We start from the raw sequence: 16,587 nt of genomic DNA, 5'->3' as shown, positions 1-16,587 counted from the left end.
CACGCGCCTGCGCCTCACAAGCACCATCTCCCACACGCTCCAGCAGGCACAGGTAGCACCAACCTCTGTGTGCAGGGGACACCTAACTCCGTGTGCCAGGGCAGGAAATCATTCCCAAGCACAGCTCTCAATGGGCTTCCCTGGTGGCTCAGCGGTAAAGAATCCGCCTGCCAGTTCAGGAGACCTGGGTTCAATCCCTGGGTCGAGAAGATCCCCTGGAGAAGGAAATAGCAACCCAGTCCAGTACTCTCGCCTGGAAAATTACGGACAGAAGAGCCTGGTGGGCTGCAGTCCACGGGGTCAGAAAGAGTCAGACACAACCGAGCGACTAACCAGCAGCAGCGGCCCCACCTCTCGGTGCGGTTCTGGTCCTTTGTCACCGGTGAGGACTCCGAGGCCCCGCGTCCCTGGATGAGAACAGGCCAAGGGCACAGGCAGGAGAGGATGGCACCAGGCTCTTAGCCAGACACAGGGATGGTATCCTACCCCATCAGCGGTGCCGCCTCCATCTCTGCACGGCCCACCCCCACCCGGCGCCACCGTGGTGGGAGAACTTGGGGTGGGGTGGGGGTGGGGTGCCGGGTCCCTGTGTCAGGAGGTAGCCCCGAGCCCGGCTGTGCCAGGCCAGCTGAGCGCCGGGCTGTGTCCCCCCTCTCAGGGCGTCACTGAGGGCTACAACGGCACCATCTTTGCCTACGGCCAGACGGGCAGCGGGAAGTCCTTCACCATGCAGGGCCTGCCAGACCCGGCCTGCCAGAGAGGCATCATCCCCCGGGCCTTTGAGCACGTTTTTGAAAGTGTCCAGGTAATGGGCCTGGCAGATGGGAGGGGCGGGGCTGGGCGCCCCAGGCATTACTGTGAACGATCCCAGAGCAGTCCTGACCTGGGATGTGGGATGTGGTCAGAGCCCGCCTAGCCGTGGCCCAGATGGGCAGAGGCAGGCTCTAGTTTCTGAAGCGGTGATGGGAGAACTTAAAGCCGAGAAAATTCTACCAGTTCTACGTTTTTCTCCTGCCATTTTTGGAATTTTAACATTTCATGTGATATTTCATGTGGATATGATGACCCAGAGCGCTGGCCCGAGACGTGGCTGTGGACAATCAGAGCTTCCCCTTTTCATGGACCAGTTGCAGACCAAACATTACGCAGAATACTGTTACCCTCATTTTTGATATAGGGAAGCCAAGGCCGGGAGCCCTTATGGGCTGGGCCCAGACCAGTGATCCCGGTGTCCAGATGGCAGGTGAGCCATGCCCTGCTGCCCACTCATGAAGGCTCAGAGAGTCCAGCACCTGAGAAATGACAAAGCAGGGACTAGTCTGCTGCAGAGCCCACTGTGCTGCACCTGGGACTCATTCTGATGACCCGCAAGCAACTGGAGGAGCTGCCGGGGATTAGCCCAGGGCCGGTGCTGGGTCCAGGCCTTTCTCAGTGTCTCTGCCTTCACAGTGGGGAGCCCTCTCCTGTTTCCTTTTCCACGAGGCCTGCAGAGTGCAGAGGGAGTGTGAGTCCTTAGCAGTATGAAATGATGCCACTCTGAGACGCTTGAGGGCCCAGCCAGCCAGAGAGGAGGGGACCGCTTGCCAGGCAGGCAGGGCCAGGCGAGGTCAGGGGCGCCTCTTGCCTTGACATCCCACCTCCTGCCGCTGTGTCTTGCCACGATGTCTCCCCGTGCCGACAGGCAGTGGCTGTTCAGGTGTCTCTCTTCTTCCCGGCCGCTCCCTGCAGTGTGCAGAGAACACCAAGTTCCTGGTCCGGGCCTCCTATCTGGAGATCTACAATGAAGATGTCCGGGACCTGCTGGGCCCAGACGCCAAGCAGAAGCTGGAGGTGGGTTGGGTGCAGCCCTGGCTGGGGTGGGTGAGGGGATTCTGGAGGAGATATGGGGAAGGGTCTCCAGGGCCCGCTAGTCTGCCCAGCCCTGCCAAAATGGGCAAAGCAGGCCTGACCCCTTGGGGAGCCCAGAGAAATAAAGTCACCTGCCAGGACTGGACAGCCAGGTAGTTAGCAAGGCTGGGCCAGGTCTGGGACCTTTGTGCAAGGCTGGGCCAGGTCTCCTATCTGAGACTCTCTAAATGCCAGACGGGCCTGGTCCAGTTCCAGGAGGAGCCTGAGAGGAGACCGACCCAGATCTGTGGCCAGTGTGCCAGTGACTGCTCCCAGACTCTGGGGCTTCTTATCTGACCATTGGACCTTCCCACCGAGAGGTCCGGAACCAGCGGTGGAGGTTGACCTACCTTCTCCAGTCCAGAATCAGAATGCCTATGCTGGGGGAGTGTCAGTCCTTAATGAGCATCAGTCTTGGGAGGTTGCTATGGAGATCCCCATCCTGTAGATGAGGAAAGGAGGCTGGGAAAGAGACGGGGACTTGCCTGAGGCCACTGGGTTAGGAAGCTCCAGAGTCAGGGTTAGACATTTTCTGTGACTCAAACTGCCTGAATATTCCCGGGGCACAGGCCTTGACAGTCAGTGAGGGGTAGGGGGCAGAAGCAGATAAGGGGCTGCTGATAAGGTCCAGAAGCAGATAAGGCCCAGTCCTCTGGACCCTCCCTGACCTCCAGACTGAACCAGATATTGTGACCTGGTTTCCGCCCCACCCCCATCCACGTGGGACAGGGCTGTTTCCCTGCTCAGCTCCAGAACCCCTCACTTGCCTCTAGACACCCCCACCCCACCCCCCACACTTGTCCTGGCTTCATTTGGAGGGGCCGTGAGTTCCTCTCTGACCTGCAACCATTAAATGCCCTACCCGAACACATCTGACCCCCAAGGAGCAGCTGTTTTGAAAAAAAACTTTTTTTTGTACACTTATTTGTTTGTACTAATCACATAGTGAAAAAAGTCCTTAAAAATTAGAGCCAGAAAGACCCTTAGAGAGCTTTTAAGTCCAAAATCCTTTCGTGGTGGAGATGAGGAAACAGTCCCAGGGAGGGGAAGGGACTTGGCCAAGGTCACACAGCAAGTTACTAGTAATGGTGTTGGTACCAGAACATGTGGGATCTGAGTGGTCAGGTACTTTTTCTTCCCAGACTTTTTGGGGTGGGCAATATAGGAAACCTAGGGAGTCATGAGAAGCCAGCGATGGGGTTCCATTCGAGGGAGGGACGTCCATGAGTCGATGCATCCATTCAGCAGAGACAGCTGACCTGAGAGACGCCAGTCCGCAGACCGCGGCAGGTCCACCTCCTGTGAACCACCCCCCTCGCAGTCCCCATCCAGACCAGGACCTGCCCCCAGCCCCCTCCTCCTCAGCTCCTTGCAGACACAGAGTGCTTTGCCCTTTCTATACAGGAGCCTCCAGTCACCCCCCTGCAGTCTTTCCACTGTCTTCTCTCTCCTGGAGCTGGAGCAGCTGAGTCATCACTCAGCCCCCAGACAAGCAGCAGGGGGTCCCCTCCCCTTCCTCCCCACCCTGGACCCTAGGATGAGCTAGGTTAATCAGGCCCTGGCGTTGCCCAGGGCTGGCAGCTGCATGCATTTGGCCCAGCTGGCCCACAGCCCTCCAGCCTGGTAAGCCAGGCTGCCTGGAGGTGGAGGATCGCCTATAACTGATGTGCTCAGAGACACCTGCCTTGGGTGCACTGGGCTCTCTCCCAGGAGGTGCAGCTGGGTTCTTGTGGAAGCCTGACCGTAGTCTCAGGAGGAGCTGCTGTTTTTATCCTTTATTACAGAAGAGGAGCTTGAGGCTCCTAGTGCCTAGGTGGGAACCGGCCCAAGGGCACAGTCAGTAAAGGAAAGAGGTGGAATTTGCACCCAGGTGGCCAGGCTCTGCGGCACAGCGCAGGGCCTGACAATTCTGGTCATTAGAGGAGGTTGGATCAGCTGGGGTCAGCAAGGGATTTGGGGAAGCGGATTATATCCCGTCCCCCCAACCACCACGAACCGCCCTCAGAGAACCCTGCTCAGCACTGGGTGGCGAAGGAGGCGTCTGAAGGGCTGCGGGCATCCGGCCAGTGTGGCAGGACCCCCCTCCTCCACGGGGACGCATCCTGACTCTGGATCGCTGGTGTGGTCCTGCTCCTGTGTGCAGCGCGCACCCGCCCACCTGGCTGCATCCCGGCTAGTTGCCATGGCGACCAGGCCCAGCCTGGCATTTGGGAGGAGCAGTTACCAAGGAACGTGGGACACAGCTGGCTGCTGACACTCCGGAGGAGGGTGGGGATGGGAACAGCGGGGGCGGGGCGGAGGGCTCAGGAGGTGAGGTAGGGCCTAAAAATAGGGGTGGGGGAGATCCTTATGGCAGGGTCATCCCCCTATGGAGAGAGATGGCCTCACCTCCTCCATATCTGGGTTCACTGAACCCCCCTCAAGCCCCCTCAGAGCTTCCTTTAGATCTGCTCTCTTCTTAAACCTCCCAATAGCCCTGTGGAGAATAGGGTTTATCATCCTCACTTTACCAGCTTCCCTGGTGGCTCAGACAGTAAAGCATCTGCCTATAATGAGGGAGACCCAGGTTCGATCTCTGGGTCGGGAAGATTCCCCTGGAGAAGGAAATGGCAACCCACTCCAGTACTCTTGTCTGGAAAATCCCATGTATGGAGGAGACTGGTGGGCTACAGTCCATGGGGTCACAAAGAGTTGGACATGACTGAGCAACTTCACTCTCACTTTAAAGATGAGACCGAGGCCAAGACAGGCAAAGTGACATCCCTAAAAAGTAGCAAGTCAGGACCAAGTGTCTAGCCCGGGCCTGTCTGAGTACAGATGAGAAGCTACGTTCTTCCCGAGGCTGGGAGCAGCCATCCCCTCACCTGCGCCCACCGTGTGCCCAGCCGGCGTCTGGGTTCTGGGGAGGGGCGGTGCCCAGAGCAGGCCACAGCGTGGGCACACCTTCTCCTAGGCTGCCCTCAAGCCCTGCTCGGTGGGCTGCGTCTCCTGCTTCTGGCCTTTGAGCTCCATCCTCACAGCCACCTCCAAGGTCAAGGTCAGCCCTGTGTCGTGGCAAACCTCAGTTCCTCCAGGGCGTTGCAGTGAAAGTGAAAGTCGCTCAGTCGTGTCTGACTCTGCGACCCTGTGGACTGTACAGTCCATGGAATTCTCCAGGCCAGAATACTGGAGTGGGTAGCCTTTCCCTTCTCCAGGGGATCTTCCCGACCCAGGGATTGAACCCAGGTCTCCCACATTGCAGGCAGATTCTTAACCAGCTGAGCCACTAGGGAAGCCGCTGCAGCCTCTGTCCAATCCCAGCCTCTGGGGTTTTCCACTGTCACTTAGCCTTTCTCTGCCTCGGCGGCTTAACTGTGTTCCCTGAGACCCGATCCTTCAGTCTGGGTCTGGCTCCTTCTCCAGGCTGGGGCCGCTAGGGTAAGCCGGTGCTGGCCACCCTCACTCACTGCCCCACCTGACCCCCGACTCTGCAGCAGGGGTCCAGCCGCACCTACGACCCTGAAGCTGCCCCGGGGCACAACATACGAGCCTGCCCTGGCCCGGAGCAGCAGACGGATGACTTCTGTCCCAGTTCATTCTTGCTCCTGCCAGAGTGGTTTGTATTTCCTCTCACACTGGAAAAAAATTGCATTTCACAGCTCTGTGTCAGCAACACAACAGCTTGGCTGCCTGGAGAGTGAGCAGGCAGCAGTCAGATAAATTAATTTACTCACTGCTGTCCTGCTGAGGGCTGGAGGGAGCCACGGGCCAGGCTGAGCTGTGGGCCAGCAGGGGCTCTGGGCAGCAGACGGCCCTTCACCCGCCATGGTCCATGGGTCTGGGGACATTCCTGTTGCCCTGGAGCTGCGGCAGAGAGACGCGGGCAGAAGCCATGTTGGCACAACAGGAAGAAGCACTCAGAGCCCTTGGGTGAACGACCACTGGGTCAGCCCCCCGGGGGCTGAAGCCCCAGACCAGAAACCGCCTCCACGGCCAGGGCACCAACAGCAGCAGTGAGGCCCACGGCGGCCATTTATGGAGCGCTTGCCAGGTGCCAGGCATCATGCCGTGCATTGTATGGGCCTTAGTTCACAGAGTCCTCACCACCTCTCTAGGAAATGTCCACGTCACAGATGTGGAGACTGAGGCTCAGGGAGGTGATGTAGCTGGGCCAAGGCTGCACAGTGAGGAAGAGGCGGGGGTGACTTTGAGGCTGTTCTACCTGGTCTGTGACGGGAAGTTGAGGTGCCAACCTGCCCCACAGGAGGGCAGACGTGGCAGGCACTGATTGGGCCCTTCCCTGGGGTTCCGTGGGGAGCCCTGACCCGTGTCTCCTGCCCACAGCTGAAAGAGCACCCGGAGAAGGGGGTGTACGTGAAGGGGCTATCCATGCACACGGTGCACAGCGTGGCCCAGTGCGAGCGCATCATGGAGACGGGCTGGAAGAACCGCTCGGTGGGCTACACCCTGATGAACAAGGACTCCTCTCGCTCCCACTCCATCTTCACCATCAGCATTGAGATCTACGCCGTGGGTGCGTGAGGCCGTGTGGGGTTGGAGGGGGATGGACCTCCCGAGCCGGGTGCCCACTCCTAAGCAGTAGCCCAGACCCTTCACCTCTCGGAGCCTCCAGGGCCCCAGCTGGGACGAGATGCTGGGATCGCCCGGAGGAATCACACGAGAACCATCCCTGTGCCAGGACCCGTGTTTAAAGGAGAGACAGCATTACCACCACCAGTAAGAACTCTGGCAGCTACCACGGTGCCCTTACTGCCTGCCAGGCAATGCATGTGCACGGCCCACTGGCTCCTCACCACCCCAGGAGGTGGATACTGATAGCATCCCCATTTTACAGATGAGGAAACTGAGGTCACACGACTAGAAAGTCTCTGAGCTGGGCCTCTGTCCCAGGGGTCTGTCCCCCAGAGCGTGTGCCACCCAGAACTCTTTTTTTTTTTCACCCAGAACTTTAGAGTGTTTATTTTGGCTGCATCAGTCTTAGCTGCTGCACGCATGCTCTTTGCTGTGGGACCAGCTCTCTAGGCACAGCTCCCAGGCTTGGTTGCCCCACGGCACGTGGGATCTCATTATAACAGTTCCCCAATCAGGATCAAACCTGCATCCCCTGCCCTGGAAGCAGATCCCTAACCACTGGACCACCGGGGAAGTCCCCAGCAACCCAGAACTTTTGGATTCTCCTCTTTCTGTGCTGCTGTCTACTCCTGAGCCACCTGACTCTTCTTTTTTTTTTCCCTTCCTGGAAGTGTTACTGAGAATGGAAAGAGGAAAGATAGGAAGAAGTACTCGTTTATTTCAGGTCACCTGTGGATACTGTGCTGAGCCCTTTTCACACTTCATTCTGTTGAAGTCTCATGCTGCTGCTAAGTCACTTCAGTCGTGTCCGACCCTTAGCGACCCCACGGACTGCAGCCTACCAGGCTGCTCCATCCATGGGATTTTCTAGGCAAGAGTACTGGAGTGGCTTGCCATTGCCTTCTCAGAGTCCTAAATGCAGGCAGGCATTACAACTCCCACTGACAGGTCAGGAAACAGAGGCTCTGAGAGATAAGGGACCTGCTGGTTCAGGGCCCCACTTAAGTGCTGCAAGTCACTGCTTAACTGCTAAGAGGTGGAGCTGGGACTTGAACCCAGGTTGCTTTGACATCTGGGTTTTCCCCACTCACACTGCAGCTGCCTCCGAGTGTGTGGTTCATTCATCCCAGACAGAACTCCGGATAGCAGTGGAGCAGGGAGCAGCCTTGTTCACATAGGAATGTAGTTCTGGAGAGATCCCGGCCCAAGGTCAAGGCCTGGGTCGCTGGAGCTCCACGCAGGACGATGCCCAGCTGTGGGCTGACCTCACCCCAGGCCACCCCCCTGGACCAGAGTCGCCCCCCGGGTGCAGACACGCAGTCTGGGGTGACGGTGCAGTCTCATCCTCATGTGATGACGCTGTGGGTGGGGGCCAGGACCCCTCCAGCTGAGGACAGATGAGAGGGGAGGGGGGCGCTGCCCTGTGGGGCCTCTCGGACTCTGCTGATGAGTTTGCAGGACGAGGCAGGCTGCCTGCAAGCAGGTTTTTAAAGAATAGTTAAGATGTTTATTATTTTCATAATAAATGAGGTTAAAATAAAGATATTTAGGAGTTAAGAGAAAAGCAGGGGAAATTACAAACACAACCAACTATTAACATCCAAGCATATACTCTTTTGGTCCTTTTTTTCCCTATGAAAATTTTAAACACAACTGAATCTTAAGCTCTATATAGTTTCTTCCCCATGCCGTCCTTACGAATGTTCCCACATCGTTCCTGCCGCGTCTTCCTGACCACGGGAGGTGGATGGATGGTCCTCCTCTCCCCACCCTTCTGCAAGGTCTTAACGCCCATTTCCGGTTTCTCTGTGTTGTAAATGATGCAGCGATGAGCATTTTTGTGCACAAAGCCTTTTCTGCTGTTAGAGTCACCTCAGGTTCCCCAGAGCAGGCCTCCTGGGATGAGGGTGCAAACCTGTCTAAGGCATCTGGTACATTCTGCAGAGAGCTGTCCAAAAGGGTGTTTCCAAGTCTTTCCTGCCTGCTGCTGCTTAAAAACAAACAAAAAAATAGCCCAAAGAATCAAGCCCCTTGCATGCGCAAGACTCCACTAGGGATCAGCCAGACCTTCTCTTCACTTCGGGTAGCTGTGTTCATGGGCAAAGCCGGGACAATTCTGGTTTCAACAAGCAGGAAACCAAGGCGGAAGTTCCCTCCCCTCCCCTCATCTCACTCCAAGAGCACTTGCTGTGTGGCAGGCGCGACCCTTGAGGGTGGTCTTGGGTTCCCGTGTTACCAAGAGAAAGGCTGAGATGCAGTTAGCTCCCTGAGGCCCGCAGCTCCCCAGGGATGGAACCCAGACCGGATCCCTCGGGTCTTCGCCAGCGATGCTCTGGGCCTCTGCTCCCGAGGCCCCCAGAGCCCGGTCTGCCTGCCAGCGCAGCTGTGGTCCCCAGGGACCTGGGCGTGTTCTCGAGGGGCACGAGGCCCTGCTGCGTGCCGCACCCGGAGTGGGCTCGGTGACAGCGCTGTCCGTTTACCCCTTCCAACAGCCAGCCCTGGTTGGGGAGCTGTCATTATCCTCATTTTGTCGGTGTGAGAATTGAAGATCAGGACAGGATATGGCTCTGCCAAGGTCACACAGCAAATAGGAGGCAGGGCTTGGATGGGAACTGGGTCCCAGGGTCTCCGAAGCCGATGTTTTTCTGCGTTGAAGGGCGGCAGCTTCCTGGAGACCCAGACCCTTCCCCTACCCCACGCCCCACCTCCAACCCTCCACGGCCCTTGCCTCACAGGAAACGTGCAGGAGCTGTCACGGTGGTGGCAAGAAACCCCACAGCACTCAGGGAACAGTGTGCACCTCCCAGCCCCTGCTCCCTGGAGGGTCGGCCCTGGGTTCTGACCTTGAATCTGCTGCTTAGCAAGCCGTGTGACCTTGGGCAAGTCACACGCCCTTTCTGAGCTTCACTTTTTTCGCCTGTAACATGGGCACAATCCTAGCAGCCCTCTTCGTGGGGCTCCTATGAGACCCTTGGTGGGTGGGGAGCACCCAGAGCCTCCTTCCTGCAGGGGGTCGCCGCACCCCAGGCCCCTCACCCCTCTGTCTGGTCTGTCTGCAGATGAGCGGGGCAAGGACCACCTCCGGGCGGGCAAGCTGAACCTGGTGGACTTGGCGGGCAGCGAGCGGCAGTCCAAGACGGGTGCCGCGGGGGAGCGGCTCAAGGAGGCCACCAAGATCAACCTGTCTCTGTCTGCGCTGGGCAACGTCATCTCGGCCCTGGTGGACGGGCGTTGCAGGCACATCCCCTACCGGGACTCCAAGCTGACCCGGCTGCTGCAGGACTCGCTGGGCGGCAACACCAGGACGCTGATGGTGGCCTGCCTGTCGCCCGCCGACAACAACTACGCCGAGACACTCAGCACGCTGCGCTACGCCAACCGAGCCAAGAACATCCGGAACAAGCCGCGCATTAACGCGGACCCGAAGGACGCCCTGCTGCGCGAGTACCAGGAGGAGATCCAGAAACTCAAGGCCATCCTGGCTCAGCAGTTGGGCCCCGGCGGCCTGGCAGGTGGGCGGCGCCGCGGGGGGCCCGGCATCGCGCTCTCCCCGCCTGCCCGCCTCCCTTCCCCGTCTGAGGGGCGTGGAAGCCGTGCCCCGCCTCCTCCCAGCTGCGCGTGAGCGTGGATTTTGAACAGCCTGCTTGGGGACGGGACCCTGGGAGTGGAGGTATCTGCCCACCGATGCCCCGGGGAGAGGCCGGTCCGTCCGGCCTGTCCCAGCAGCTGGAGGCCCCATCCCGGTTCCCTGCCTCCAGGCCGCGCATCGGTGCTCCCGCCTGCCGGCCTGCTGGCTCCGTGGCGGCCGCAGAGTTCCGATGATGCGCTGCTGAGCTGACTGACATCCGCGCCCCCCCACCCCGCATCCTGCCTCCACTCCCAGAGAGGCACCTTGGGACGGAGCTCTCACACCCAGGCGTTTGGCCATCACCCGGCAGGTGGCAATCCAGGCCTGGAGCCTGGGCCTGCAGAGTGCTTCCTTGTGGCTGACGGCTCCAGGGTCGTCTCTATCTGAGAATTCCTGGGAGGAAGGGAGCACCAAAGAACCTGAGTCCTTGTATCCGTTCATCCGTCTGCCCACCTTCCTCTCTATCGCCACTCTCTGCCTGCTGATCTGCTCATCCCGCCATCGTCTACCCATCCAGGCAGCCAGGCAGCCCCCGCCCCGCCCACTCCATTGTTCACCCACCCACCCACCCCTTCTCTCCGCCCACCCCACCTACCCCCGTCCCCACCTCCGCCTGCTCGTTCACTCGATCCTGCCATCCGTCCTTGCATCTCCCTTTCCTCTCACCACCCCCCACCCATTCACACCGTCTCCGTGTGTGGCCTGGGCCTGGCATGGGGACCCAGAGAGGACTCAGATCCAGGTTCTGCCTCGTGGTTAACCTAGTCCCCCTGAGGGAGGGAAGGGACATTCCCGCAGAGGAGTGTGTGCCCCTCGGGCAGAGAGCCGGACAGGGCACTGCAGGGCAGAAGGGAGCGTGTGGGGTGGGCCCTCAGGGAAGGCTTCGCAGAGGAGGAGGGGTGCTTGAGTGGAGTCTGGCAGGGTGAGAAGTCTCCTGTTAGAATGAGGGTGGTCAGTCTGTGCAGGGAGGCACAAGTCTCAGGTGCTTTTGGGGACCCACAAGGATTTCTAGATCTTCTGGCAGCCTGGCAAACTGGGTGATGGGAGGTGCCCACGTGCAGGGCCTGGCAAGGGCGATGTGGAGAGGACCTTGAGCCCCACAGTGAGGGCTTCCTCTCAGGCAGCCTGCCTTCCTCCTCTTCCCCTCCGGCCCCAGGATTGGTGAGGGGACTCTTGAGGGAGGAGTGGCGAGAGGCACCGGGAGGGAATCGGGGCGCTCGGCTGGGGGCCCCCCAACCCTAACGCAGCAGCTGACCTGCCTGCAGGCCTCCTGTGGTTACCACGGCAGACTTGCCGGCTGCGGGGCGTCTGTGTTCTGTCTCCCTGGATTTGGAGCGTGAAGCCCAAACAAGCTGGGATGATGCTACAGGGCAGGCAGAGAGCCAAGAGCTGGGCAGTAACTGCTGCCTCACATTCTGGCTCCTCGGGGAAGCAACTTAGACCCCCTGGAGCCTCAATGTCCTCATCTACAAAATGGGTCACCCGCCTTGCAACGGCTGTGGGGCAGTTGGGAGGGCTGCATGAGATGGTTCACGTGTGGGCTTAGCCCGGAACTTGTCCCGTAAGGCTCCACAGACTGTTCCTGATGCTTTTACTTTATAGAGTTGGGCCTTGAGACCAGCCAAGGTGTCTGACTCGGAGCTCCAGGTGTCCCCATCGCCCGGCACTCCCCGTGAGCCGGCGCCCTCCCTCTGGTCACCAGCATATTTCTCCCTCCCCTTTTTAGCAACATGGGAAACATTGGTCGGTTTTCACCGGCCCTCCATGCTCATTTACTCCTAGTTCAGGCAGGCCCTGTGCTCCCAGCCCACTGAAACCGCCTCCTGGGTTTTAAAAAGATCGTTCACTTCTTTATTTCTGGCGGCACGGCGTCTTTGTCGCTGCGCGGGCTTTTCTCCAGTCGTCCATTCTGCAGTTGTGGTGTGCAGGCTTGGCTCAGGCTCCAGGGCACATGGGCTTCAGTAGTTGCGGTGTGAGGGCTCAGCAGTTCTGGTTCACAGGCTCAGTTGCTCTGCGGCGCGTGGGATCGTCCCAGACCGAGGATCGAACCCGCGCCTCCTGGTGGTAAAATCCAGCAATCCGTCCTCCCGAGACCTCACGTGTCCTCTTCGCATCCGTTGACGCCGTCGATCCCCTCCCTCGTCCTTGAAACCCTTGCTTCCTGGACACCCTCACCCCAGTGCTCCCGCCCCGGTCCTCAGGCCCCTTCTCTGTCTACACTTGCTCCTCTGGTCTCACAGCTTTAATCACCACCTCCCCGCTCACAAGTCTCACAGTGACCTCTTTAATGGCTGTGTGATGTGTGTCCAGGTCTTTTTAATTTATACAGGTGACTGAGTGGTGACACAGAGAGGTCAGTGTCATCGAAAGAAAGGGCTAACGTTCCTCAGCTACCCCAGCGATGAGAGGCAGGCCACGCAGGGCCATGTGGGGAAGTACCGGGGCGGGGGGTCAGTCTGCAGAGGAGCCAGGGGCAGCCTGAGCCAGAGCCATGATCGAGGTTTTGGTGGAAAGACACAGCAGGCAGGAGAAAGGGCCCAGGCCTGACTAGTTTGAGGAAGCCCGGCAGGATCAGGGCGTAACGTTGGCCTTGTTTACCTGCTGCTGGCCCTAGTTGATTTCAGGCAGAGGACATACCGGCTCCCGGTGGGAGAGTTAGAGGCTGCTGTGGACTCAAGTTTGGTTGGTTTGCGTATGAAAGGTGGGCTCCTCCAAACAAGCTGTTGACTCCCCCTAGGAATTGGCTGACCCCAGGAAGGACCATCTCCTCCAGACCACCAAGCCCCCCAGGGTGTTAAAACATCCTTAAAACGAACCTGACTGATACACCATCTCCTCCGAATTCCACTCTTGAACATCCTGCCATCGATCTAATCATCACTCCAAACCTAATGTATGGGACACTGAGCCCTGAATCTTCCCCAGTCCTGCTCCTCCTGCAGCTGTCCCCACCCGGCTGGTGGCACGTCTCTCCTTCCAGATGTGCAAGCGAGAAACCGTGGCGCCATCATCCTTGGCGTCTCACTTTTGCTCTCGCTTTTGTTGTGTCTGCCTTTAGAACAATGTCTAAACCTTTAGCTGATGGCATCACCGACTCCATGGACATGACTTTGAGCAGCTCCGGGAGTTGGTGATGGACAGGGAGGCCTGGCGTGCTGCAGGCCATGCGGTCGCAAAGAGTCGGACATGACTGAGCGACTGAACTGAACTGAACCTTTGTAGCAGGTCCAGACTCTGTCCACTGCAACCCCGTGGCTTGAGCCGCTAGAGCCTCTCACCTGAATTACTGCAGAGCCCCCACCCCCAGCAGTTCTCCTGGCTTGTGCTCTTGTCCCCCCAGTACATCCTCCACACGGCAGCCAGGGAGCTCCCGTTCAGATGCGAGTCCTGCCCTGCCCAGGCCCTCCAGTGGCCCAGTGGAACCCAGACTTGAAGCCAGAGCCCTTGCCAGGGCCAGCAGGCTCCCCACTCCACCCTTGGCTCCCACTCTGCCTCGCTCACTCTGCTCCCACCTCAGTGGCTTCCCGGCTGTTCCTGCAACAGTCCAGGCCCCCTGCCTGCCACAGGACCTTTGCACTCACCGCTCCCTTCTGTCTGTCCCTGGGATCCCTGCCTGACCCTCCCCCTCACTTCCTTCAGATCACTGCTTTCCGCACACCTTGTCTAAGAGGCCTTTCCTGTCCACAGGATTTAAATGACAGCCCTTCCCCCTGATCTTTACTTCTCCGCACCCTCCCTGCTTGCTTTCTCTTCTCAGAAAGTATCACTTTGCCTTTTGCTGGTCTTTCTTCCCCAGTTGGAAAGGATGTGTGTGTGAAGTCCTGTCTGTTCTGTTCAGTGCCAAACCCCCAGGTGCCCAAGAAAGGCTTGTTGGATGAGTACGTTGGCATTTTACATAGAGATGTGCTCAAAATCAGTTCAGTATTGAGGTCTTGTTTGAATGAGCACATTGTTGTCATTTTATGGTTTTCTGCTTAGTTTCTAGGGGCTTCCCAGGAGGCTCAGTGGGAAAAAAATCTGCCTGCCAATGCAGGAGACTTGGGTTTGATTCCCGATCCAGGAAGTTCCCCTGGAAAAGGAAGTGGCAACCCACTCCATATTCTTGCCTGACAAATCCTGTGGAGCCTGGTGGGCTACAGTCCCCGGGGTCGCAAAGAGTCGGCCACGACTTTGAGCACACATGCATGCACGCTTAGTTCTGGCAGACCGCGTGCACCTTGGTCAGAGCCCCTCGTTTCTGCTTTTCTCCCAGCTCTGCTGAGCAATCAGGTGCCCCCAAGCCCTGTCCACACTGAGGAAAAGCCGTTGTCTCCACCTGAGATGCAGCGCGACATGGAGGCTGAGAAGCAGCTGATCCGGGAGGTGAGGACTAGACCCTTCCCACCGCCCTCCCTGGGGGCTGCTCCTCCAGTCTCGCTTTTGGAGCTCAGAAAGCTGAGGCTCAGAGAGGTGCCCAGGCTTGCAAAGGTCACACAGCCGAGGCGAATCTGAGCCAGGATTTGAACCGGGGTTCCCGCCTCCGGAGCGGAGTCCGTCCCCCGTGAGTGCCAGTGTGGGGAGAAGAGAGGTGTCTGATGGGCCTGTCCGTCCGCAGTCTGCCCTGCTCACCGCTCGAAGGGCCAGCGGTGGGGCGATGGCAGGGGAGGGGCCGTCCCTGGTAGTGGGCTGGCGGGTGCCTCACCGAGGAAGTTAGAGTGGGAGGGCTGGGGCCCGAGAGTGTGGCATCCCGGGTGGGCCGCGGCGAGCCCCCAGTGGCACGTTTGGCCTCCGAGCAAAAGCTGTCACCTTGGGGCCCCTGGGTCCTCCTGCCTGTGTGCCTGCCTCCCTGCAGCACTGGGAACCCACAGGGCAGGTCACAGCCGATTGACAGGCGCGGAGCTGACCCCAGAGGCACTCACAGGGCCAGATACCCAAAGCTTCCCACCCTTGCCCTCACCTCTGCCCTGACCCCAGGCTCTGTTGGTTTCTGGGGGTTCTCATCCCGAGCCCCAGCATGGGGTGGGGTTTGATATTCAGTCGTCCCTGCAGGTAGCTGGCTCTTCCCTGGTGGGAAGACCAGCTGCCTACTGGGACTGGGGACTGAGCATGTCTGCAGCTGGGCCTCTGCCACTCAACTGTGACCTCAGACAGGCTCGGCTCAGCCCTGGGGCCCCCGGAAGCCCCCGGGCAGGCTGTGGGGGCCTGGCGCCCAGCCTCTGGGAGGCAGACCAGGTGAGGCCTGGGGGGATCTCTGTGATGTGGGCTGGAGGGCTGGGGGACATCAGCCGAAGAAACTCCAGCTGCCCATGACGGGCGGGGACTTGTACTGTTCGAGCAGGGGCCTGGGTGTAGCCTGGAATGCCCCTCAGTGGGGGCTCAGCCGCGCACTCTACCTCTTCCCCTGCTGCCTGAGAGCTCCTGGGGCAGGGTCGGTGTCAGGCTGGCCCTGGAGCCCTGGGCCCAGCTCCTGGGGGGTCCTGGGAGGAGGGGGCCTTCGGGGATGGCTGAGTACAAGCCCACAGGATGAGAGAGGTGATGCTCTGGGGTTCAGGGAGAGTTTTAGAGTCGAGTCACACAGGGTTGAGTAGACAGTGGCCACAAAACACTATGGGCTGGGGGTTGACAAGGAGCGGGCTGGGGCTGGGGGTAGGGACGTGGGAGTGGGCCTGGGGCTGGGGTGCAGGCTTCCTGCTTGGGGAAGCTGGGTTGGGTGCGGCGGAGGTCCTGGCAGCGTGAGAAGCAGGGCCCCGCCGCCCCCTAGCGGTCACAGGGGAGACGCGCCGCTGTTCTGGCCTGGTTGCTGGTGGAGCCAATGCTACCGTGTAAAGAATCTGCTTGCCGGCGCAGGAGACACTAGTTCAATCCCTAGGTCGCAAAGATCCCATGGAGGAAATGGCAACCCATTCCAGTGTTCTTGCCTGGGAAATCCCATGCACAGAGGAGCTGGGTGGGCTGCAGTCCAAGGGGTTGCAGAGAGACATGACCGAGAGACTACACACACAGGCACTGCAGGCGGGTTCTTTACCATCCGAGCCACCAGGGAAGCCCTTCCTCATCTCTGGGAGTGGATAGAAAGTGGCTTTTCTGCGGCTGGAAGAGGCTGGGTGGTGTAAAAGGTGACATCCAGGACTGGGGGTGTTCCTGGGTTTGCGTTCTCTCCACCCCGCCCACCCCATTCGGCTAGCCACAAGCATCTTCTGCACAGCTGCTAGGGGCTGCAGCTGGAGGCGAGTGTGGGGCCAGGGTACGGCTGTGCTGTTTTAATACTGGAAGTAGCATGGCAATGTCCTGGTGGTCCCTGGAACTCTGTGCTTCCATCTCTTGGAGGGAGGTGGCTTCTGGTTCAATCCCTGGTCGGGGCCCTAGATCTCGCAAACTGCATGGCATGGCCAAAAGATAATAATAATGATTGGAAGTAGAGCATGTTTTCGGAGCTAGGAGGAATGATCTGGGGCCTAAGGGGCAGTCCGGTGTCAGGCAGGGGCAGGACCTGACAGAGCGGAGTCCTCCTGTGAGGGGCT

The 16,587-nt window shown here is 59.2% G+C and overlaps 1 protein-coding gene across 3 annotated transcripts in view; it reads left to right on the top strand.

The window, feature by feature from the left end:
* The window catches only part of KIF17 (kinesin family member 17), a 50,797-nt gene that overhangs the window by 5,119 nt on the left and 29,091 nt on the right, over positions 1 to 16,587 (top strand). For all 3 annotated transcript variants that reach the window (XM_055397178.2, XM_055397176.2, XM_088843228.1), the window contains exons 2-6: positions 659 to 805; positions 1,729 to 1,830; positions 6,211 to 6,400; positions 9,519 to 9,971; positions 14,340 to 14,449. In XM_055397178.2, the coding sequence (XP_055253153.2) occupies positions 659 to 805; positions 1,729 to 1,830; positions 6,211 to 6,400; positions 9,519 to 9,971; positions 14,340 to 14,449 (1,002 nt within the window). The remainder of the gene's footprint in view (positions 1 to 658; positions 806 to 1,728; positions 1,831 to 6,210; positions 6,401 to 9,518; positions 9,972 to 14,339; positions 14,450 to 16,587) is intronic.

This window comes from Moschus berezovskii, chromosome 2 (assembly GCF_049115385.1).
Source record: "Moschus berezovskii isolate FMDL1 chromosome 2, NW_MosBer_1.0, whole genome shotgun sequence".
Lineage (NCBI taxonomy): Eukaryota > Metazoa > Chordata > Mammalia > Artiodactyla > Moschidae > Moschus > Moschus berezovskii.
The sequence above is the reverse complement of the archived record's forward strand: the minus strand, read 5'-3'. Positions and strand labels throughout refer to the sequence as shown.